The sequence below is a fragment of the Anas platyrhynchos genome, chromosome 3 (genome assembly GCF_047663525.1).
Source record: "Anas platyrhynchos isolate ZD024472 breed Pekin duck chromosome 3, IASCAAS_PekinDuck_T2T, whole genome shotgun sequence".
NCBI lineage: Eukaryota > Metazoa > Chordata > Aves > Anseriformes > Anatidae > Anas > Anas platyrhynchos.
The window spans coordinates 25,735,710-25,761,654 of record NC_092589.1 but is presented as its reverse complement, the minus strand read 5'-3'; the positions used below and the strand labels follow the sequence as shown (position 1 = coordinate 25,761,654).

At 42.0% G+C, this 25,945-nt stretch overlaps 1 protein-coding gene and 1 long non-coding RNA gene across 5 annotated transcripts in view; both read right to left on the bottom strand.

The window, feature by feature from the left end:
• Window positions 1–11,934, bottom strand: part of KCNH1 (potassium voltage-gated channel subfamily H member 1) — a 185,363-nt gene extending 173,429 nt beyond the window's left edge. For all 4 annotated transcript variants that reach the window (XR_011808105.1, XM_027453007.3, XM_027453008.3 and 1 more), the window contains exons 1-2: window positions 11,696–11,934; window positions 162–285 (exon numbers count right to left, since the gene is read on the bottom strand). Coding sequence is in view for 3 of the 4 variants with exons in the window: in XM_027453007.3 (XP_027308808.3) it covers window positions 162–285; window positions 11,696–11,768 (197 nt within the window). In the remaining variant the exon portion in view is untranslated. The remainder of the gene's footprint in view (window positions 1–161; window positions 286–11,695) is intronic.
• A 13,543-nt stretch (window positions 11,935–25,477) lies between these two features.
• LOC113843033 (uncharacterized) lies at window positions 25,478–25,882 on the bottom strand. Its single transcript, XR_003495913.3, has 2 exons — window positions 25,799–25,882; window positions 25,478–25,702 (listed from the first exon to the last, which is right to left on the bottom strand). It is a non-coding gene; the product is annotated as an uncharacterized lncRNA (long non-coding RNA).
• Between the last annotated feature and the right edge of the window lie 63 nt (window positions 25,883–25,945).

Below are 25,945 nucleotides of genomic sequence, written 5' to 3'. Positions count from 1 at the left end.
AATAGCCCTTCTTTGATTTTGTTTCACCTGAAAAGCATATTTGACAGATGCAGCCCCAGGAGATAAAAGACAGAATAGGGATAAACAGATTACTGTTTTCCTCAAGCAAGAAGCACAACACTACAAGCTATTTAACAGAAAATAAATCTGTTCCCAAATACCTGCAGGTGCTGCTTTTTTGCATAACTTCTGCTCTGTGATATCCTGATAGCTTGCAAAATCCATCGTTGCTGTACACAATGGGCCAATCCACTATCTGGGCATTACCCAAGACAAAATTAGTATCTGTTTGAAAGAACACATCAGTTAGACATTAGACAAGGCTAGGGTTGTATCAGTAGAAAGACTCATTTTGGGATCCCAACCTCATTGCTTCCGTTCCTGCATGTTTTTTTTTCCCAGATACTATTCTGAATATAGTCAACAGGATTATTCCTTGCTTTAAATCAATTTTTATTTTAAGAAAATATTAATTACTCATGCACAGACAAAGAGGCTGATTTTATGCAAATGAAACACATGATGTTAAGCAGGTAAAAGTCATTCCTTGACTAAGGGCAGATTCATCAAACTGGCTCCCCCTGTGCCACATGTACTGATCCACCATGACACTTGAGTTTGAATGAGAGGCCTCTTCACAGCCAAAACAGTACAAGAGGTATTTCTCATTTGAGCATATACAACCTTCACTCCTGGCCACACAAGCTCAAATACTCCCTGTATGATGTGTACAGCACAGCACCCCAAACTAGACACCAGACAGCTAGGCTCCATACTTACAACAGCAGAAAGACCTTTCTGTTCACTGTACAAGCTAGAATGAGTTTCAGCCAGTAAGGAGAAAAAAAAAAAAAAAAAGAGCAGGATTCAAACCTTCGTTCTCACTGGCTCTTTGAATGCTACTTTTCTATGATTAATACTCCACTCAAACAATGAATATATTCAATCCTAGGCCCAGACCTTGCTTCTCTGCTGCACTGGCTACATCTGCACCTACACCAACTATCTACACCTGTGCCAAGACAGACAGCAGCATTGGTGTCTGGGCACTGACATGCAGGAGGAGCAGGAGATGGCGGCTCCTCTCACAGCTGCAGAGACCCCCCAGCTTTTTGACAGCAGGCATAGGCAGCCACGTGAGATTCAAGGCATTCATATCAAAGAGGAGTCTCTAAGGGTGTCCACTATGCTATCTGCTTTTGAGGATCTGCCCCCAGCTGCTCAGATATACATAGCTGTCATCAATGGTTCCTGCAACTGAGAGACACAAACAAGACTTCTTACCTATTAATTGCAAAGAGTTTTGTTTATTTTAACTTCCTCTTGCAAAAATTTTTGTCCTGTTGCAAACTTCAAGCGGGTTTAAATAAAACATTCCTGTTGCTATCTAAATCCATTGCCCAATCCCATGAGCAAGATTAAGTGTATCTTTATACACTCTTTAGAGTGAAATATACCAGTAGTATAACTTCAGGACATTTTAACTGCTTTGTTTCTCACAGCCTCTTCTAAATACCATGGTTTTTGCTTGGTTGAAGTACTTTGTTCCAGAAACAATACATGTCTTTTACCCCTTCCTACGAATAAGTAAGCCAAGTCATTTCTCATTGCTAAAGCAAGTGCTTTTGAGTGTCTATTATAAACACTGCACTGCACTGTTAGGATATTTTTACATTTTCATCAGGAAGTACAAAAAAATATGCAAATATAAATCTTAGGTTGTGTTCTGCCCTGATCTGAATGGTGTTGATTATTTCACGCATTCAGTCCTCACCATCTCCTTCTCAAAAGGTAATTTACCTTTCTCTCCCCTTCTTCAAGAGCTCCTTGAAGAGTTTCTATGAACTGAGGCAAAGACCTTCCTTGCACACTTAGATCTCAACACTGTCTTTAGATAAATAAGCACAGTTGTTGGTGTGTTTTGGTTTTTTTATGAAACGCTATATAGCATACTTTTCTGCTGGCCATTACCATGCAGATCCTACTTTTACCAGAGAGCCCATGAGGTAGGACAGTGCTCATATCCCCTTTCTACAGGTAAAAGCAAGGCACTAAGTCCACATGGAGATTTAAGCACTGAAAGCCAAGACTGCTACAGCCTAGATCCTAGGCGCCCAGCTATCATATTTTAAGATTGAGGTTTTTTCCCTCTTGTAGTTCTTATGATGCCAAATATTTTAACGTAAGACCACTTCTTGCAGATTTTATGTAAAGCCAGCTCTCATGGATAACACCCAAGATTCTCTGCTACTACAGCAGGAGCTAAAGAATCACATTCTCACTCGCCTACCTTTTGGCCAATGAAGCCTGATTTTTTGGACCACCAGAGTTTCCAAAGGATGCTTAGAGAACATGCATACATTTCCCTCCCTCCTGAAAGCCTAGCAGTTTGGGTGTTCTCCTAGGAGATGTGGGGCTACCTGAGGGAAGTGAAAGCTCAGCCTCCATAACCATCAAGCTGCTGAAGAGAAGGTATGCTAACATCCTCACCACATGAATTTTTAAGTCAGTGTGGCTTGATTGCTGTATTTTATGCATCCATATGAGGCAATCCTGTTAGCCTATATTGGGTGAGCCTTTCCAGGGAGGTGGGAGTAGACTGCTTCATCTAAGAATCCAGGTTGGGTTTAGATGAGAGTTACAACCACATTGAGAGACCTTTATGTAACTATCAAGCTTCAACAGCAGAAACGTGTGCACTTATCAATTCAAGGAGCAAGTCAGATGCTTTGAGGATTTGACTGTTCACTAAGTGTCTCACTTCTAGCAAGTTTCCACTTCATGTACCTTGACCCACTGTCTGTGGTCCAGGTCTTACATAGCTTTGACACAAACACACAAAGTAAATACTGAAGCAGGACCAGCGCTCCAGAGCTCCCCATGTGCTGGAAGCCTACAGAGAAGCCATTTGCCCTGTGAGCACAGCAGCCAGGCCGCCAAGAGAAGCTGGAGCACAGCAGCACCTAAACCGCTAGGTCAGGGAAGAGGTTTCCAAGCCACCACTCTGTGCCTGCCTTCCTTGGGAAGATACCAGGCTCAGGGTGACCAATTCCTCGTTCCTGACACTGTTGTGAGGGTGACAATCTGTACTAGTGGTTTCCCAGCCTCATGTACCCATTTCTTTTTCCTTAGTTCACTGTGGCCTCACAGGCCCCAGCGTCCACACAGCGCGTGGAAGGGACAGATTCTGCCCTCACACCACACAGTAAAGAAGGGGTCTCAGAGACGAATAGGAATTTCTTTCCAGTTACTCACTCATCTTCCCAGATCTCTCTGTAGACAAAACAGTGATACAAAGGTGGTTCTGTGCCTACGTGGAGAGCATGCCTGCATTTCTCCTCAGACAATGGTGTTTTGCCTCTGCAAATGCTGGCAAGACACAGCGTAAAACAAGGACTCCCACTTACAACTCCCCTGCATAGTTTATTCTGACAGATAACCCGGAGGTAGAAGGGCTGTTCTCATTGCTATCATTTACATTCAATTGCATTGACATCCCTGACAACGTGCTGCTTGGAGACAGCTCATAATCTGCTAAACAATTGTTCCTAACATAAGAAAATATTAAATAACAGCCACTGAGGCAAATACTGCCTTTCTATCTGCAGGGACACAGGGTCCCAGAGGCCAGGAAGCTGCTGTGGCTTTGTTGCACAACAAGCACGAAGGATGCTCTGGTGAACTCTTGGAGCATCACAGAGCAAGGCCTCTACAGTACTCACAAGTGGGTCATCAAGGCCAGGCCAGGAGCTGATCAGAGGAAGACCATGAAGGAGAAATCCACTGCTAAATTCTCTTCAAAGATGGGATAAAATGCACATGCAGTAGCTGCGGTATTCTAACAATTTAGTGACTTGAGGTACCTCTCTGAAAGGACTCAAAGGACTCCCTTACCAGGAAATCAGTTTCTAACACAATGCCAATCAGGTTAGCAGTATTGCCCAGCCCAAGGAGAAGCTGCAAACCTCACTGGCTCCTCTTATCAGCCCTGACAAGAGTTGAGCTCAGAGCTGGAGAGTCTGAGTGCATATAAATAAGGCTCGGGGTTCTGGCTCATGCTGCGTTTGGCACAGTCTGAGCCAGACACTTGGGAGGCACAGAAACATGTAGAGGCACAGCACAAAGCACCTCCTGCTGCAGAAACACCTGTACGAACTGCAGCATCTCACAGGCAGCACAATCACTTGCAGAAGCAGGGAGAGCTTCTGTGACCAGGGTCTGCAGGGCTGGCTACTTTGTGAAATGCCCCACTTCGTATTCTCTAGGCTGCATTTTCCCAGATCAGCATTTTAACTCCTTCCACAATGTAAGGATGAACGTTGCTCAGTCACAAAACCAGCGCTTTCTTCCACTTGCAAAATGCATCATTACAGAAGAACCAGAAAATATCTTTCTAAATAACGTGGTTCCTTTACCAGCAGTGACAGCAACCCTCTACAACACCCAGCCTCACCAAAACTCCTGCTACCTACAGAATTGTGTTGCTTTCTGCACTGCTCTATTTAATGGAAACTGTCCATCAGCTCTAAGCTCCGAAACACCTGAGGACAAGAAGCGTCTCACAGAGGCAGCTGGTCAGGACTAGCTCGCTGAGGAGAGGTTGCTACCCTATCTGTGGCCACTGGGGATAGAGGCAGAGGATACAGCCTCCTTAGTTACTGTTCTGTTAGCTGGGCATCAAGCAGCTTAAACTTAAGTATGGGGGACAGATAAGTTTCCAAACAATCCTGATATTTACAAACTTGTGACCTGTATCACCAGTAGTATCATTCTGACATGGGAAAGAAAGAGTTAGTTTTGTTTCTTGTAAGGAACCCAATGCATGGAAATAGAATACTGCTTATAAGTACACCTGTCAAAACTGCTACAGCCACAGAGCTCATACATATAATGCTTTTGCTTTAACAGTTTGCAAAGGAAAGGTATGTGTGTATTGTTCATGTTTAGTCTTAACTTTTGGGAAAAAAAAAAAAAAAAAAGAAGCAGCACTTAGTCACAGAGACTACTTATGTTGTTCAAATGTAACTTCTGATGTCAAAATATGGCCCTCGATTAGTACAAATTAAGTCAAACTGAAAAGCATCTCCACCACTTATTCAATCCTTTCTTTGCACCTACATTATCCAAGGCTCACACTTCAGGGACAAATACACAAGACTCAAACAAATTTGCACCTTAACACAAGTGCTGTACCTGCATTCAAAGAAAGTACAAAGCTGCTCAAAGGACCAAAAAACTATTCACTTAGTAGAATAAAAGTAATAGGACAAAATCCTGCTCTTCCACCCACATACTGCTATGGAAGTCAACGATGTTACATGCGTACATACATTCACTCAGTACCTCCTAGCATTCATTTCCTAATTTTTTGTTTTTAATATCCTATTAAAAAATGATTTCTCTATAGAATAATGGTATGGATGCCTCAAAATTGTACATCCTTAACACTGAGACCAAACTATTTTAAACCATAGCATCACTCTAATACAAAACAACATATTACAAAACCCTATAGATAAGTTCATTTTAGTTTACATGTTTTATAGAAGATATTTATAACAAAATATTTATTTTAGAGAAAAAAAAAAGAGAGAGAGAGAAGACTCACTGTATGAAGAGCACACTGCAAGTACAGGCTGAAAAGAATTATTAAAAAATGTATTTCATCATACTTACTACAAATGACAGAGAGACACCAACTAAAACAACAACTTCAAGTGACTCACTTTGAATCATTACAGAAAATGAATGCCAATTTCAGCCAGCAGTGTAGATAAAAAAGTGCCAGTTCCATCTCAAAATTTATTATTATGCCTTATTATAGTATTTTGCTGTATGCCTCTACCACAAGAAAAGTTTAAACTGAAAAAGAATAATACATCCTACCAACACTAGTAGCTGTAAAATCTTCTAATTATCTGTATTATTAAAAAAAAAAAAGAAATTAGAGAAGAAAAATGGAAGATGAATAGCTGAAATGGGAAGTGCACAGAAGCTGTCATATGTAATTTATGCACAGCATTGTTCTGTGCCTATCTCTGAAGTACTGACCATACTGAAAAAAAATAATAAAAAAAAAAAGACAAACGTGACGTTAGCATGAGATAATGTTCAGTAATTAGAAAGTTCTTCAGCTGTAAAAGTCATGCACTGCTCCATTCAAAATATTGTCTAACAGCATAACTTCACTGCTTAATTGGTCAGATTTTCCCCCTCCAGTTTGATCTTAAAAGAAATCCAGGGAAAAGCATGATTTCGTTGCATCAATTATAGGCATCTTACATCAGTTTAAAAAAGCCCTTTGATTTATTGATTATAGCTACAGCCATCAAGAGCCTTAAAAGCATTTGACAAGACCTACCTCCCTGCTCACTTTTAGCTATACGAGTTACAAAAATGCATTAACAAATTCTCCAATGAATGGGTTTCATTAAGATTTGTTTTACGACCTTGTTCTAGGATTTAATGCAGAAATGGATTGATACGTTGAATTATCACAGTAGAACTTCTTGAGCTTTCAGAACATTAATTTTAAAACACATTATCTATCATCTCTGTGTTGTACTTTTTTTTTCTTACTATCTATAAAAGTCATTTTAAGGAAATCTGGTTGTAAATGCATTTCCAAATGCATAAAGATGTGCTCACAAATTTAGGAGCTTCTGGCCTAATAACAGCTAGCAAAGAAACATTTTATAATCAACTCAAGTTGTAACAAGGAAAAAAAAAATGCCAATAGTCAGTAGACATATTGATGTACCAACCAGTTGTACAACAGCGTGGATGAAAATAAAGGTGCCTCCATAACTGGTAAGTTAGAAAAGAAGGAAGATCAAGAAGAAACAAACTCCTTTATTTTGTTTCATTCTCAGTTTTGGAAAATGTCCTTAGCAGAACCTACAAGTTTTTCCCTTGCAGTTTTTGAGGGTTTGCTGCTTGTACATCTCGATGTCTTGTTTTAATCAGTGCCAACAGACAGACCTGCGCTCATGTGTTTTTACATGAAACCTTGGATATGCAGTCTTGTAGGATTAGATATGAAAGGGCACAAACTCGAGTTCAACCACTGGATACCAGATTTGTAGAGGATAACATTCACTTTTCTTTGCCCAGGGCAAGCTGTAGTAAAGGCAAGAGAAGCAACAGAAGCTAACGCCACTCTGGACATACACCACCATCTTACCCAGCAGTTTTGCAGCCATCTTTTGCAAGGTTTGGCTTTGGCAAAGAGCTTTCTTTACAAGGTAAGAGGAGTAGCCTCTCTGCAGACCCATCTATTCCACTGCCATTTTTTATGTTGAAGTTAACCCACTGAGGTCAGGAAAATAGATGTGCCTTTAACTGAGAGCATGCAGGAGAAAGCCTCCTGGAGATCTGCTCCAGGCTTCCAAACCAGCTCATTTGGGAGCCTTGACAATTAGGATTGCTTAACCTATCCAAGACACTCATTAGGAAAGCCTCAATATTGCTCTTCCCTGCACCCAGTTAAGTTTGTCCATTTCAGTGCTTTTGTCTGAAAAGTCACTGCATTACATTTCCCTACTCAACAGAACCTCACTAGCTCACACTGGGATGTACTTTACCTGCAGCACGAGGCTTCCGAGCTCGTCCTCTGCAAAGAATGAATTTCACCTAGTGTTGCTTGAAGACTTATTGTAGATTATGGAAATTTATGAACTGGCAGGAAACCAAACATATTCTATCAGAAGGAAACAGAAAACCTGCTCCACCCCAAAACTACGCTTTCTTATTTCAACTGCAGCACTCCTGTTCTCAGAATGAAAATATTTTCTCAATGCCTGACGCTATTTACCAACGGTGTTGTGGCAGTACAAGGCAGCCCAGTGATACCCAGAACACGACTACCCTGGTCACATTGCACACAGCAGAGCGATGCAGAACATGTCATGTCCATACATACATACCCTTCCAATGTAACAGCTCAGAGTCTGCAATTGAACAGGCTAACACCTAAGCTAGTAAACCCTGCCATTGGGGCAGCATGCCTGCACTGCTTCTAGACCCAAACCAGATGAGCTGCAGCCATGTCTCTGTCTCCAGGCTCATGGGTTCAGACCCGGAGGCAAGCAGCAGGGCCAGGCTGCAGCAGAAACAGTGTCGTCAGGTTAAGGATCCTTTGCAAACATTTCATTTAATAAACATTGTGTTAAAGTGCAAAAATACGAAAATAAAACTCCGTTTTGTTCTTCATTCTGTCGTAGATTCCATCCCATTTGTCTCTGACTGAACACAAAAACAGGTTGTTCAGTTCCAGGGCTGTTTATAATGAAGTTAATTTCTCTCCCAGGTCTCGGGCAGCAGTACAAGGTTAGCAGGCCCAGGTTGCAGAATGTTTATTGTACTGGGACTTTACAGTCTCCAGTGGAAGTAATGCCGTAAATCATGGAAATACCTGTTACTCTCAGGATTTGTGTCTCAGGGTGCTTTTTCCTTTCCCTCTACAGGGGACTCACTGCATTCCCCATCAAAGGGCGCAGGTTTGCTTCCACACCTGGTCTCTCCTTAGGGTGCTCCGAGGGGAAGCAAGACTAAACCCGCACAAGCCTTACGCCCTCAAGCCTCCCCTTCTTCCAACTTCCTTGTTTTGTCAATAAATCAGAAAAGTATCTGTGACTTCCACTGAAATTCCTAAGCCATGGAAACACAGGGCTCTCTTTTGCCATCCTTACATGCACTAAATTCTCATGCACCAAGGAAGGACTGCAGATTCCAGCTGCTATTTATGTAAACATAAAAGTATTTTTGCCTCCAGTTATTGATAAAACATTAGAATATCACAAAATCAGCTCTCTCTATAACATGCCACACCGCTTGAATTCGGTGCCTTGGCCACGAACCAAGATTATAACTGTTATTGTTATAGTGCTTGTGTACTGGGGGTGTATTACATTACCCAAGAAAAACATTAATATCACATTAGCAGTAACCATCAGAGGCTAGCAATTCTTTACGTACTGCACTGTTTTATGGCACGGGCTCATTTTCTGTCCCATTGGGTGCTTGGGCCTTTAAATATTTCAATGCTTCAAACAAATTTTTGTCGACCAAGCACCACATGCAACATTTATTTTTCTAGAGCTACGTGGCTAGTTCAGAAACAGGACTTTTAAACATTAAATACAGACAAGCAAGGTTGTAGTGTCCTCAGTTCTTATTTTTTTCCTCCAGACTTCCAACAGGAAGGATGTCAGAGATGCTCATTTCAAACGAGGAAGAGCCATAGCATTCACACTTCATTCAGAAAGTCTTGTAAGAAATCACAGAGGACCAAATGAGGACCACAGGTCTAAGTTGATGACATTTTAGATATTCTTTCCCATGGGTGCTATATTAAGGTGATCCAATCCCAAGATGGGCTGACAAATTCTCAGTTCCTTCTCTACTGCAGTTTTTGGAGTGGAGATTTTTTGCAGCTTGTAATCCTCAGACAGTGATTCTGGCTGGCGCTTAGCAGATGAGAACCCGTCTCAGCTGATTTGCAACCTAAGAGGAAACTCTCATCCCTAAAACTCGTAAGGAGACTTCGGACCATTGGAGTTTGAGATGCATCTTGCTGCAGATGGTGTGATATGAACAAATACTAACCCTAAAGGAAAAGCCCTGAACTTGCATACTTATAGATACTGCTGTTACCTCTAGCTAGTGAAGGTGCATCAGCTTGCCAGTCTCACACCTAATATGAAAGGCTGTCCAAATAATTACTTGTTAAATTACTGGTTAAAATGGCATCACTTATGCTGTTCTTAGAGTAATGCTTCCAAAAGTGGTTGCATGCCAATGATTTTTTTGTTACAATAAGCCTCTTTCACTGAGTTAACCCTCCCAGCACAACTTGGAGCAGGAATGTATTTTTCTCACTTCACCGGTGACTGTGGATGCACGTCATACACAAGTGCCTTCAAGTGAAGCACTTACTCGGATATACCTCCTGCAGTTCCATGAGCAAATTCCTCTCATTTCAAAGGGAAACCTCCCCAAATTAGTAACACAGCTATATACGTATCAATGCAATATCTGTTGGCACTACTTAACTTGCCCACGGGTGCCAGCCAATGGAGTTTGACAAGCCCGGGGTTTATTTGGCAAATCCCAAAGGGGCCAGATAGTTTCACTGTGGGTCACGTTACTATCCAATCGAATGAAACCAAGAAGGGGGAGCCAAACCTCAAAGTTTATGGGCCCGTTTAAGCGCTCGTCCCATGGGCATCTCAAAGGCCAAGCAGGCAGGCACCACAGGACCAGGCTGTTCCCATGCCGTCCCCACGCTGGACGACACGACCCTGCTGGCTGAGGAGAACGGGGACACCGTGCTCATCTCCTGACAGCCACGGACGTCAGAAGATGCTGATGGTCCCACGTTAGAACTGAATCATGCAGCGCTTGTATGTGACGGCATCGCGTTACAGCAAGAACAAGAAGGCACGTTACAGGAGAAATGGGCTGCTAAACCTGAGTCACTTCCCAAAGCTTCTCCTAATATGTCTGAAGGGTGCATCACTTCCTACCAGGCTTCATCTAAAAAAACTCTATTTTTTACAGCCTGCGGGACTTGCTAAGCCTTTGGAGATGGAGTGCTGTCATTTCACCTGTGCTGCCTGGCTCCACGCTCTGTTACGACACCTCCTTAACAATGGGGGAAAATAGGAAGAAACGGAGCAAAGCTTCTCCTGCAATCCCCCCCATCTCCAAACCTCAACCCATTTATCGCACTTTGCCACGTTTTATTTCTCGGCACCGAGAGCCAGCAGAGAAATTTGGCTTTTAATGAAGGGAATTATTCCCGAACTCGAGTCAGTTTTGAGAAAAGCCCTAGCTAACCGGTGTTAGACGAGCAGAGGAGCAGCACGAGCCTGACGAAACGTTAACATCTTGTACAAAGAGGGCAGGCTTGGCTACGAGGACGGCTAGTATTTTTTCGGGAAGGCAGCTGCCACCCCCTTGCACGGGCAAGTTGCAGAGAAAGGCAGCCTGTAAAAATAGCCTCGCGATTCATTCCCTGCGAAAACATGTTCCCCCCAAAGGCGATTTTCTTTTTTTCCCCCTCAATAACATCCCGTAATTGAAAATAATTGAAAACCACTCTTTAGATAATCTGAGGTTCTGGCTGCTTATCGGGAGGGTTAATTGTCTTCGCCTTATCAGAGCCGGCTGCCTGCCGTTTAATTAAGCCCTCTCGCCCGGGCTCGGGGCAGGGCTCGATCCTAATTCCCGGCGGCACCACAAGTTCCCAGCCCCGTGAGTCCGAGGCGCCCAAGTGCACGGGAGCCTTAAAGATGGCAGGACTTGGGGCCCCCAAAAAGCCACCCGTGCCCGGCCGCAAGCACGCACACAGCCGCGACGCTTCCCGAGGACAAGTCCCGGAGCGCGACAACCTGGGCACGGTTAAGGCACATTGACACGGCCGGTGGCACCGGGGGCGTTTGGCACCCCGCAGTTTCCCGAGAGGGACAAATAATAAAAAAAAACATCGCCGCCTCCCCGCTGCCCTCCCCTCCCGACCCCCTCGCCGGGAGCCTTTCGCCTCCCAACTCGCCGCCCCTCAGCCGTGCCCAGCGCCGGGGACCCTCCCGCAGCCCCCCGGGCTCCCGGCTGCCCGCTGCCCGCCGCGGGGGCCGGGCTGGGCTCGGTGCCGCCGCACCTGTACCGGCGGGGAGCCCCCCGCCCCGCTCCTCACCGTTAGACCTCCGCACGATGTTCTCCAGGAAGGTGTTCTGAGGCGCCACCAGCCCTCTCCTTCCCCCGGCCATAGTCGCTCTGCCGGCGGCGTGGCGAGGCGCGGAGGGCTCGGCTCGGCTCGGCTCAGCCCCGCTCCGCCGCCCGCCCCATGGCTCCGCCGGGACCGCGGGCACGGCCGTGCGGCATCAGCCCTCCCGCCGCCGCCTCCCGCGCACCGCAGCCCCGCGGCCGCCGCCGCCGCCGCCGCCGCCGGACCTCCCCGCGGCGCCCCCTGCCGGGCAGCGCCCCGCGCGGCCCGCGCCGCCGCCGCCTCCAGGCCGGTGCCGCAGCGCCATCGTCCGGGCCTCACAGCTCGGGGCCGCCTCAGAGCGGCTTCCCCCTGCCGCCAGTGTCACCCGCTGAACCGTGTCCCCAAGCACCACGTCCAACCTCTCTCTCCTTGAGCACCCCCAGGGACGGTGACTCCACCACCTCCCTGGGCAACCCGTCCCAACGCCTGACTGCTCCTTCTGAGGAGAAATGTCTCCTCATTCCCAACCTGAACCTCCCCGGCACAACTTGAGGCCATTCCCTCTGGTCCTATCACTAGTTATCTGTGAGAAGAGGCCGACCCCCAGCTCCCCACACCTTCCTTTTGGGCAGTTGTAGAGAGGTCTCCCCCAAGCCTTTGACATATGTAACCTCTGACAGGTCTTAAAGCTCTGAAGCATTCAACTCACACAGGTTTTTCATTCAGGGATAAAACTACTTCGTTCTTTTCCCTTTACCCACCTATCCGCAAACAGAAAAATACTCGGATCTCTTTAAACACCTATCAGCTGGCACTGGCACTTGCTTGCTGTGACACCCTGGTAACCACAGCACCATCGGGCTCTGCCACTTAGGGCACATTTAAGATGTGAGGATGTTTCACGTGTTAGCACTGTTCCAACAAAATTCTGGCACTGACCTCTGAGCTCTCTCTAGGCAGTGCTTGGGCAGGGGCCGTGGCATGGCCAGGGATCGCGGCACAGCCAGGGATTGCAGCCAGCCCCAGCTGTTTGAGAGGAAGGAGCACTGAGCTGGGGCCAGAGAGCTGTGCCGTGGCTGCTTGGCCTCTGGGCTGGAGGACAGACCCCGGTCTGTTTGATCCGGCTGTGCCACACGGACTGCGGTTGTCACCAAAAAGCAAAAAAGGCCAATTCTGCTGCCACCAGCCTTCTGCCTCCCACAGTTCTTAAGTCACGGGACACACACTAAGTACTGGGAGGAGCTGAGCAGCACAGGCAGGTAACAACGTCACTGCAGCAGGAGCTACAGATGCAGTCCCAGAGCGTGCTGGTGTTGGCAGCCACAGCAGCCCCTCTCACAGCAGAACAGACGGGTGACTCCTAAAAGCCCAGCTCATGAAATAGCTGTGCCATGGGAGCCGCTTCTACACCGTTCGTTAACTTTCATTCATTCAGTACAATAGCCAGAGAACCAGGTTAGGAGAGCACCTGAAGTTGCAAATAGGGTACTAAATGTCCCTGAACCTTGTATTTTGAAAAATCCCATGGAAATGTTCACTGGTATCTTTACACATCTACCCCCAACAACTGTACATACAGATTCCCATGCTGTTCCGCTCCTGTTAGCTTCAGCAGCACAGGACAAACCTGATGACCATTTCCCCAGAAAAATTGTAATGGTTACCTTTGACACTGAATTTGCACAACTCCTAATAACTAAGAGTGAGGTTTTGAAAAAACTCGGATCTCAAAACACTTTCGTTATTCCTCTAAGCCACTGTGCCAGAGGGCATGCTATCCGAGTCTCTGCAGGGCTCTGCAGGAATCTCTAGGTCTTGGAGACATCCGACAGCTGGCATACATTACAGAAAAGTGGAGGCTTTTTTTTTTTTTTAAATAAAAAAATAAAAAGAAAGTTAAACTGAATCAGCAAGTATGCAGAATTAGGAGCAAGGGGACACAGAGTAAGAAAGAAAAGCCATATATTTTCTGGAACTCCATGAAGTGTAGCTGGATGAGGTTTGTGTTGCATTTGTTCCCCTATCCATTCATTCATTTTACATGTAAAAATTCGGACCAGCCTCTGATTATCTACCTCTGATAATCTGATTTTTCAGAGCATCATGCTGATCCCACAAATTTTGTATGAAAGATATCATTTTATTTAGGTTGGGGGTTACACCTACCTTGTCATCATAATGCAAATAAATAAAACATTAGAGCAAACAGAAAATTTCTCATTTCTTTTCCGTCTTGTTTAGAGTTTCTCCCCATGGCAAAGTATGACTCCACCTGGTGATGAGTTTTTCACCACAGAACAGAAGGACGCTGTGCTAATGCTTCACTGAGATTATTTTGAATTCTATACTCATTTTCTTGCCATTAGCTGTAAATATGGCAAATAGCACAAAGCTGGAAGCAAGGCCCCACTTGAAGCAGCACAGGTACACTCTCTTTCTGATTTCATTTTTAGATGGTTACCTGAAGGGACCTCTCTGGAGTTATCTCGGTTTTTTTGAAAAGCTGAAAACTCAGATTGCTAAATTTGCTTGTTTGCTAAAGCCTGTTGGACAGAACTTACTACCTGACACTTCAACGTAAGGCTCACGTGATCAGCAAACTATTGGCCTCTTATCACCCATTATAGGGGACATTCAGCTATATATTTTTACTGTGCTCTGTCAGACTGTTTTTGTTTGTTTGTTTGTTTGTTTGTGTTTGTTTGTTTTTCTGATAAAGCCCCTAGGTCAGGACTTCCAGCACTCTGGTAAGGGACCATCCTCTAGCTGCAGAGCCTTAAGTACTTTTCCACAGTCCTTTTGAGCAGCTGCTCCAAAAAAAAAGTGCCTTCACCTAAGCTGTGCCTATGTGTCACCCCACTTGAACTGAAAACCAGCCCAACAGGAAACCCAGCACTGGTGGTAAATGAGGAAAACCAGCTGAGAACTCTCTTTTTGGCAGCAGCCCATTCAGTAACATGACTGTAAGTCCCAGTGTCGATACACAAAATACCTTGAAAACTCTGCCATTAATAAAAACATTAGTTCCATGCACTTATTAGTGGAATGACACTAAACCCCATGGCACCTATGAAATAAAAATATAAGCACAGAGGAGAGACCTTCTTTCATCTCTTCGCAAGGTTCGCTCCTGAGAGATACTACTGTAACTTCCCCTAAAAACCTCCCATTCATCAGCCCCTAGCAAATCTCAAGATAAGAAAGCTTTTCTTAAAATACAGCTAAATCATTCAGTCTTTAAAGCTAATAAAAAACTCCTGTGGACACAAAATTCACCACCCCTTCTGCAAGTTTTCAAATATGTGAAAAATTGCTATAATGCTCCTCTGTCTGCTGTTGCCACTTTTAAGTCTGAACAAACCCACTTCTTCCAAAGTTGAACAGGACTTTTACTGTGAGACTCTGTTTGCTCTCTGGGACTTTTCATTTCACCTTCACAGCATCAAATCAGTAAAGGAACATAGGATGGTTAGGAAGGTCTCACACTCTCAGAATTTAACTAATTTATGCTGAAAATCACTGTTTTTATTCAAGGCCTTTTTAATTTCTACCCTGTTTGGCATAACATATAACATAACATAACATAACATAACCCTTTGTTGAAAAAGTTAACTGTCCAAAAATGTAACAATGCAGTTATAACAAATTACCACTAATCCTGAAAATATAAAGAACACTGGATGTTTACATTGAGCTCCATTTGCTACCATATTCCTTTGCTATTTACTGTCAAAATAAAATACATGTATTGATATGATAAGGAAGCATAAAAGATAGCACACAAGTTACTATGCTATATAGATTAAAAAAAAAAAAAATCTGAATAAAAATTGTAATAAAAAAATGCTATTTGTATTAATTTACATAAAATCAACAAAGCAGTCATTAATCTACAAATTCTTATAACCAACGGTCTGTGGGCTAAGGCCCCAGTCTAACTACTCAGACGTGTATGTATTTATTTACTCATGACTAACATTATTTATTATGTTATGAAAAGAGCAACAAGAAACAGAAGCCAGCCTTAAAACGAAGATGAATCCATAGTATAACAAGTACAGGCGTGACTATCAGAAGGAAATAATTTGGGAAGACATATGTGCATCTTACTGAAACTTACATTTATTTAACTCTGTTTAACCAATGTGCTCCAGCCTTTGGCGCGTTTCAGCCTGAGGTTCCTAAGGTCTGATTATTTCCGTACTCTAAAATTAAATGAGGTTTCTAACTCAGAGCAACAATCCAGTTGCACACCAGTCTGTAGATCTGAGAACTGAAAAATGTTAGCAACCCCAAACAGCCATAATAAATTTGTCAGAATATGGACTTCTCCAGTTATGGAATTTCTGAATTTCCTCCAGACTTTTCCTGGGGAACAAATATGGAAAAATAACTAAAAAATTCTATGTTCTGAATGGAATAATTCTCAAAATAAAACTGATGAGAGAGTACACAGCCAGTCTTTTATTTATACATCCAACATTTGGAGTGTGGGCTAACAGGAAAGAACTGTTCCTTCTTAGAATAGCTCAAAAGGGCATCGCATTTTTTTCCCCATTTGGACAGTATGTCTATCTCCGTTTATTTCAACAGGAGCTGACACGCTGTCCTTCTGGATTTAGGAAAAAAGAAAAAAACATCCTGATTATGATATCAGATCATCATTCTCCTCATTGTAGGTGTCCCTACCCAACCCTTTCAGCTCAACCCTGTCCTGCCCTGCCCTGCCCTGCCCGTGGTCTCTTCCAGCCTCAGATCAGTCAGTGACTAACTGAAATGTTATTACTCAAAGGAGGAAAAGAAAACAACCATGGTTTCTTTGGTTTCAGGTCTGGTAGGTTTTCTGTTAATGTTCTTATTGTGTATTTCAGTTTGCTTCGTATTTCCTGTCCCTGGCTCAATACAAACCAAGGCAAACCGAAGCAAATGAGACACAGCTTGCTCATACTCCGACAGAATGCAGGGGCCCTCACTGAGTAATAGAAAAAGATTTCTGTTTGCATCCCCTGTCCACAATAAGCCTAGGAACCCATAGCTCCTGGGTGAATGTTTTTTCTTAAGTAGCAAGGACACCATGGGCTGCGTTACCATAGTAAGTTACTGACTGCATTTATCTCTCAACTGTGGTTCAGTAGTCCATGATTTAACAATATAAAAAAGCTACCAAAATGTAGGATCAAATCCTACATTTTCACAACACATCATGAAAAAAAAAAAAAAAAAAAAGCCATTTTTGGCCCAGTTTTGGAAACATACTCCTAGTTAGGAACATGCTTGTGATAGCTAGCAGGTCTTCCAACTCCTGTCTTCACTCTGGCCCAAGGACATCCACTTTTAGCCACTACCCTTGATCCAAAACACTTTTAGCTTTCTGAATAAACTTTGGATTCCACCGTACAACAATTTCCAAGGATCTAATAAAAAAAAAAAAAAAGAATTTATAAATAATATGGAAACAGACTCCCCAAATTATAATACATAGCCTAAATCCTTTAGCTTAATTTAAAAAGCAATCTCAAAAAAGCACATTGCTTTTTCTCTGGACAGAAGCATCCTGTGAAACTGACAGTGGTAGACTGCTAGTTTCTCCTTTACGGTAGTCTCTCCAAGAAACACATCTCAAAGAATACCCAGGATAAAGCTACACTAAACACAATGGATGAGTTTCTTGTACAAGGCTTGTAGTTCATTGCTTCTGCCTTACATATGCTTAGAATACTTCATTTTTTTTTTTTAGTTATATTTTTTATAAAGCTGATCTCTCACCTCAGAACTTTACTGACCATGTTTGTTGCTCGTAGATTTCAATTTAAGAAGGTTTGTCAACAGACAAACCAAAAACTCTCAACCTCCAAATCCGCACACCAGGGGAGGAAAACAACAACAAAACCTCATCTCACTTCATTTCAAAGTCTTACTGAACCCAACATTTCATCAGGCATTTCCCACTTACTACCCACTTACTACTCTTTCTATCAACAGGGTGGATTACTCACAGTATTTGCTTTCTACGTAGTTAGAACTTTGTCTTTTTCTTTGACAGCAAGAGGGATATGCAGAGAAGTAGCTAAACAACTCAGGAGCACCAGGCTGGGGAAAAAAAAAAAAAAAAAAAAAAAAAAAAAAAAAAAAAAAACACTTTGTAACTAGTTTAGTATCACTTTTTTTTTTACTTTTTTTTTTTTTTACTTTTTTTTTTTAATTTACAATGAGATTAGTGATTTTCTCATTGTAATCAATCTCTTACTGTTATCTTCTGCAGCTGTGCTGAGAAAAAAAAAAATCCTAATTTTCTAAGTTTGATTGTATCTTAATAGCATTTTTTTCCAAGGCCTTTATTGGCACTGGAATCATATCTAGTCCTAGTGACTGATATCAAATGGCCCTAAAGTCTGATGGGCTATTGATTTTTGTAAACACTTGGATACCTGCTGTGAGGATTTTTTTAGTGCCTTTTCTAATTAAAGTTACTCTTTAAATGATATATTCAGCTCAAGCACTGCCAGGTACAATAGTCATAAGAAATGTGTTTTACAGATGTTCATTTAGAAATATACATGCTCTATGAAAATAAAAGTATTCAAGTGAACAGAACAGGATTCCTTCATGTGCTTCCATTGATTATTGTAAGGCAAAGACAACCGATGCCAGTTAACTGATACAAAAGCTTCTGTGTAAAGTCTCACAGGACAGTGAAATTTCAGGACATTCTTTAAAAAAAGATGCACCACAATATCCAAACCTGACTCCAGTCACCTAACCAAAACATAGTATATGGCACAAAGGAAGGCAAGGTTAGGGAATGAATTGTTGGGCTGGAACACACATATTAGAAGAGTTTATACATGGTATAACAGCAGAAACATTGTCTATCAAAGATGCCTTTAGCAGTACTGCAGTATTTGTACAGAACTATCTTTAGCAGTGAGTTTAGAGAAACCTGAAAACCTCTGAAACCTGAATCATCTCTGTTTTTTCAGAAGATTAGATAGCTAATACAGGAAGACATCATAACAGGCTCCCAGACTGTAATGCTCCAAGTTTTCATTAGATCCTTAAACCAAGGATAGACACCACCTTATTAATAGGGATACAATGAAGATGAAAGATGATGAACTATATATGAAAAACTAGGTACATCACCTGCTCCAGTATATTTAGAAGTTGTTTGAGAGTGAACGTGAGGTGGGTATTTTTCTAAAATCTTGTGTGGAAACCCAACTGTAGGTAAGGTCCTAGCGCTATTCAGCATTTTCACCATTAAGTTATTTAAGCACAATTTTTGTTTTACCTCTTGGTTTAAGAATCACACTGGTAGAAATACTGGAAACTACAGAATCATAAAATATCCCGAGTTGGAAGGGACCCACAAGGATTGTTGAGTCCAACTCCTGAAATCTTCCCAAGGAGAATTTTTCCTGGTGTAGACTAACCCTAAATCTATTCGCCCATATCCTCGAATGCAAGATTTCAGTTTTGTGTTTATGTATATCTGCATCAGACCAGAGAAGAGGAACCGTTATTCCTGAAAGCATTATCTAATACAACCTGAAGATATCCAGACACAGACATATCAATTAGTTTCCTTTAACAGAATAGAGATATAAGAGAAATGTATTTACTTGTAGAAAATCTAGTAAAGTGCTATTATAATAATAAATTTTCACAGAGAAAAATAATTTTTACACATTTCAGAAAAATTAATTAACAATTTTATTTATATCAGAATGTAACCCCTTTCTAGTCCCTCCTAAGCTGCACACCTGAAGTATACAGATCATCAGCCAAACAATAGTTACAGTAGGAAACAATACGGTGCATTAATAGCAATTATGTGTTGGCATCTATGCAGTCCAGACATGCTTGTCTCCAATATTCAGCCTAGCTCCATGACACAAGGATTGCTACAAATATAGTATATACTTTTCTACAAAAACCATGAAACAGAATAAAATAAAAAAAAAAAAAAAAGTGTCTTGTAATATCTCAGGAACCTTCTTTTGGTTACATGCAGTCAGTGCTATTTTCCTTTATTTTCTTCTCTAAACCACAATAAATAAATAAATAAATAAATAAATAAAAGATCAGCAGGAGATGCCAGCATGCTGTAGCATTAAATGTCATTACAGTCCAAGGCCTGAGACATACAGCAAAACAAGCTGCTGCTACTTGTTACCACGCTGCTCCTTATACTTTTACACGCACCGATACATCATTTGCCTCAAATGAGGTCTGTAGTACCACTGCCTTTGGTTCTTTCAGGTCTCTAGAGATTGCTCCTACAATGACTCCATGAGACCCTGTCACTTGTTAAATAGGTGGGCAGTACAGAGTTACAGTACTGGTTTGTTCACATTAACATATTACTGATGTTTTCCAAAGTAGCCCTTCCTTGGTTTTCCTGTTTGATACAGTGACTGGATCCTTATTAAACAGTAAACCAAGGGGGATGACTCTCTTTTTCAGGGTAAGACACACAACATAATAATGCAGAGCATCATTTTTTCATTCTAGAGTACCTTAAAGGATATTTTTCTCAAGTGTTTGGTCTGATAAACTGCAAGGGGAAAAAAAAATCACATAATCATGGGATGGTAGATGGAAAGGACCTCTGGAGGTCATCTTCTCCAATCCCCCTGCTCAAGCAGTTGCCCAGGATGAAATGTTCCTCTTGTACTGCTACTTCACAGAAATAAAAGGAGAAGAAAAAACAGGAAGGAGCACAAACTTTATTAACTCACAATAGATGTCCATTTCTTCAGGTACAACAGCAACAGACACATGGGCAAGTAAGAATTAAGCAAGAGTTTACCATGCTGTTCACTAAGTGCAAGAAATCAAAACACAGCTGGCAAAAATAAAAAACAAACAAAAAAAATGGTGCCTGAGAAGTCAGACATCATATTGCTGTGTAGAAGAAAGAAGCAACATTTTTTAAGTTGTGGATGGACCTGATTATTTTGAAGGTCTTTTCCAACCTTAATGATTCCATAATTAATGATTCTAAGTCCAACATCTTTAAGTATGGATTTGGTGAGAGTGGCTTTTCAATGAACAGTCCAGTGAGAAGCAGTTTAAGTAATTGTATGCAAAAATAAGACAAGACCAAGTAAACACCCAATGGCTTACCAGAGAAATTATAATGGCCACATTTTATTTTCTTTTGCTGTGGGGAACAACTAATCCTAAAACAAAAATTATTTTAAAGAGAAGCTGCCATTTCAGCCGTGTGCATGGGGTATTAATAAGCAGACTGAGAATCTTCAGACAATACAAAATGCTAGTGTTGTGATTCAAAGACATACTGATGTACTTTGAAGAGGACATGGACAAATTTAAGTAGCGAAATGATGCCTGACTTTCTGAAGTGACCTCTTGTCTCAAGTTGTCTATGTAACATAAGGCTAAACCAGTTAAACCGAGGCTTTTCCCACAGTCCATCATGATAACCAGCTAAACCCAGAACCCTCTTTACTTTCTGTAAATGGGACAGCTTAACAGAGATTTAGGTTAGCTGTATAGAAATGAAATAATGAGGCTGAAAATGCTGAGCAGGAACACCTGTCTCTCCTGTCAAGAAAGAGGTTGTATTTGGAAAATTTTTCATTTTTCTATTAAAAGAAAAATAACAGAAAAGTCATCCTACATTGTCAGTGGAACTCACTGCTATAGCAAGTCAGTGGAAGAAGAATCTACTGATACATAAAGCTGGAACAGGTACTTTCCTAATGGATCTAGAGGATTCAAAATTGTAATTATCTTTTTTTATTTTCAAAAGATATCAAGCTTTATGCTTCAGAGCTTTAACAAATCTTTAAAAGACCAAGAATAGGCTTCTCGCCAGGGAGGAATGCAGATTATGGCATCTGCCCCAAAATGAATTCCTCTGCAGCCTTTGCTTTTAGTAATTGTCAGGATCAAAGTAATGAACAAGGAGGACATTAGTACTAACCCATTACGCTAGCTCTTAGATAAGCCATCCCATAGTGAAATAAATGGCTTCAAAATACTATTTGTAACAGGGTGAAAAGTCCGAACATTTCCAGCTTCATCCGGCGTAACCACCACCATCTTCCAACACAGCGTAGCCTCCAATTTTAGCAAAGGTTTCAGAAGAGTACAATTTGATCAGCTGGTGGCAGGTATTTAAACACAGACAAGTATTTATAATCGCTGAAGTTCTTAGACTTCTCGAAGAAACTGCAACATGATTTTCTCCATTTCCCACGAAGAAGTTACTGACTATTCTTATTATACAGACTATCTATATTCTAGGATGCTAACTAAACTAAAAAAATAAATCTGACCAGATCTGGAGAGCAGATAGCTTTTGAAGCTTATAGTGGGAAGACAGTGCAATAAAAATAAAGCAAACACAGCCGAATTCCCGAATTTCAGTTGGGAGATATTAACAGCAGCAAGTCAGTTAGCAGATGTTTTATTGCATTTCACTGGCCAGTCATAGAACAAAGTTTAACTTCTGCACTCTTTACCGGTTTCAGCCTTAATAAAGATGTTAATACTTAAATTCAGAAACACTAGCGAGTGTCCAGCTTAAGAGTGACAGTGTGATTTTCCAGAGCTGTAGAAAACCCGTGGCTTCCAGGATCTTCCAGTGGTTCCACTAAAGCATGGAGTTGCTGGAAAATTCAAGAATGTTCCACGTAACAGAGCAACCACCATCAGTCTGAAGAAGCTAATAAATCTCACCTTATCCACTTCTAAGCCTCCCACTTAGCATCCAGCCAGCTGAGCTGTGTTTAATATAAAAGAAACATAGTACTTGACAAGTAACACCTATACATTTTCCAGCAGAGCAGCGAACAGACTCCAAGCAGTGTAATTTATCTGAAATTACCTTGATTCCAGGCATGCTTTCCTCAATGTGCTTAGGGAGACAAAGAGCATACTTTTCTTTATGAAACATTCATACCAAAGGAAATTATAAATCTCTGCATAAAAGGACAAGTTTCCAGGCTGGATATTGCCAAAAGGGTTCGTGGTCATACAGTTTTCTCCCTGTTTCACTCAACATACCCTATATTCACAGATCTTCTGAAGAACCAACACAAATTAATTTGACCTGTTTCAAGAGATCTAGAAACACATAGACATTAAACTGTATAAAGTGACCTTCTCAAGCTGGGGAACTGTCAAGATACCCTTTGTAAAATAAATAAATAAATAAAAATTAATAGTGATGTATAGACTTGTGACTATAAGACAAAAAGGCCAAGCGTGTGATCTGCAGTACTTCTGAGGTGCTAGAAATGTCAAAGATGAGATGGACCCAACATAGTAATAAAAGCATGTGCAAAGATCCAGTGTTTCAAGAAATGATTTTGTTCTGAATAGCCAGCCTTCAGCTTCCTACAGCCGCCCCCCAAACAGTTAATGTTCTCATTATCCCTCAGTGCAAGGACATAATAATGAATTGCAGAAACCCACAGTCTAAGAGCCTGATCTCAGACTGAGCAACAGATGCCAAGAACCTGCTCTGACAAAGATGATTACAAGAGGCCTCAAACCTGTGTGAAACAACCTCAGAAGCCATATGGGTTAGAAGAGCAGCTAATTCATGGCTAGCAAACGCTGTTTCCTTTGATCTCCTATTTCTGCTAATGCCTTTTAGCAACCCTGCTGAAAGGCAGAAGCGACTACTTCACCTTCTTCATTTGCAACGTTTCTTCATTCCTCAATTCCCTTCCTCCCTGTTGCAATCCACTTTGTACTCCAGCAGTCCCTCCCCTCCTGCTCAAATACAACCTTTCCCCTCCAAACTCTAACTTGGGGATGTAAGAAGAAACACAAATCTTCAAGATTCAAAAACTGGCAGGCTCATACAAAGAATCCTTCGACTGCATAAATATCGGTATTTTAAACTTTTAATTTTTCTGCTTTGGGAGAGGACAAAAGGAGGCCTGAGCCATCTTTTCTGAGTGCTTTGGCTTGATCGCTATGCTGTCCTCTGTAGATTATGTGTGGAAAGAAAAATTAAGAATAAAGAAATACATGATAAATAGTCCTAAACAATTCCTTATGCAGACTTTCTACAATAAATGAAGGATCAACCTCACAAGCAAGTCTGTGTTAGCATACATCTAACCCAGGATTACTGAATGTGACAGAGGAACTATGGAAAAAACAATGGGAGGCTTCCATACAAGTGAAAGTATTTTAGGAGGCAAGGCAATTTTAAGATTGCATGGGGAAAAAAAGCTCACCACAGGTATTTGCTAACTCTTTAGTGGTGGACTTTGTGAATGTATGTTTTGTTGTTGTTGTTGTTGTTGTTGTTGTTGTTTTTAATGTCAGTTTTGAAAAATAGTTTTAACAGCAGTCCTTTGGAGTAAACTCTTAAGACCATCCTCCTCCCAATCCTAGTGACGAGGAATCTTTCTTCTTTTCAGGTTCCCCTCACAATGTTTATTAACAATTTACTAACCCTGAAAGCTGCGTTAACTTGTAATTTTCTGTGGCTTTATCAGTTAAGAGAACTGGCAGACATACACAGTTATAACTCCACGCGTCTGCCTAAACCTCACATCCTATCAAAGTAAAGCTAAAAAGCCTCAAATAGTCAGTTCTGGAAGAACTAAAATTAAAGCAGCCCAACTTCCTGCAGGTTTCTTTATTGATTTTGCATTTAAAGTGCAAACCCTGGCTGAAGATTTTCCTGTGGTTCTGGTATTTGTGAGTGCTTTCTCTACTGTGAATTCTTTTGTGTATACTAAAATATGAGATGACATGACAGCTTTTTCCTCGGTTGTTGAGGTACTTGCAGGTACCCAACTACCTTCACAAAGCTGGTGGGAGCTTAGTTATCTTTGAGACCTCTGTTAATTTGGGGTGGAAGATGCAAACAATTCAAAAATTTCTGGGCTATGAAGGGCAATTGAACACACAGAGTGAGCTCACAAACCTTTCACAGGGAACTAGTCCTCAAGCAAAAAAGATGACATCTTGAATCATCAGCAAAATTCAATCCTTTCATCCACATCAGATTTTTCTTCAATTACTTTTTACTCAGTAATACTTGGTTCTTCAGTGTTCACCATGGTTCTTCCAAGAAAACCTTGTGATAAGGAACACGGCTTTTTCTCATCTTTGGGTTTCTGTAGCCTCTTCTCCATGTTCTCCTGATCCACAATTCTGCAGGAGCTTCCTACTTCCTTACTTCTCCTATAGTCTTCCTTATTAACTCTTGGAGAGGGTGAACAGTAGGCATACAGGAATCAGAGATATTTTTCTCTCTCATGTTTGACGCTCAACTTCCAAAAGTTGTGGCAAAAACAGTTCTTCTAAGACCACGATATTCCCCAAATTGGAAAAATCTTGACGGTATTTTTCTGTCATATTTCAGCAAGCACAAGTAAATCAGAGATTTTTTTAAAGGTTTCTAATTTGACCATAGTGGGCTGATTTCAAGACAAGCATCAAAAGACAGCTGCCTGCAAACATGGCAATCTGCATCCCGTTGTGATCCTGTCACGCACTAACACTTACCTAGTCATCTTTCCTTAACCTCACTGAAAGATAGCAGCTGCACCGTTCTCGCTAGCACTCTTTAATGATAATAATAAACTTTGGGCAGGCAGCTGGCGGGATGAAGTTTGATAAGAATGGCTAAAACGTGACAAAGTGTAACAGCGACTGTGCCAGACAGTCCCAGGCAGAACGCGAGACGTGACTGCAATGCAGAGCAGGGGCAACTTCAGCTGCTCAGCTCATGCTTTTTTAACTGAGGAAATCAGACTGACAAATTATAACTAAAGCATTCAAATTTTATTTATCGTATATTGAAAATATGGCCCCAGAGACAGTAAATGTGTACGTGCAGGGAGAAAACGTGACAGACACATCCCTGGGTTCACCGCCCTGCCTGCTACCACATCTCCAGCTCAGCCTCTCTCTGGAGCTGGTCTCAGCCGTTTTTCTTAAAAATCCGGTTATTTTGACATGACGTGGACGGTGACGTTTGGGAGCTCACTCGAGCTGCAGGAAGATAAAAAATGAAAATGTTAAATAAGCATTTTTTTAACAAAAAAAAAAAAGCACCACACACAAGCGAATCACGCCACCGAGAACTACCTGCCGAGCTGCCATTTCTGCATCCAGCCCCCCCGTGCCCTCATTTCGCCTCACCCCGACCCGTCCCGGTACGAACCGCCCCCCCCCACCAGCGGCCGCTCCCCCCCCCTTCCCGCGTGGGCGACAAAAAGTAGTCCCCGCCCCCCC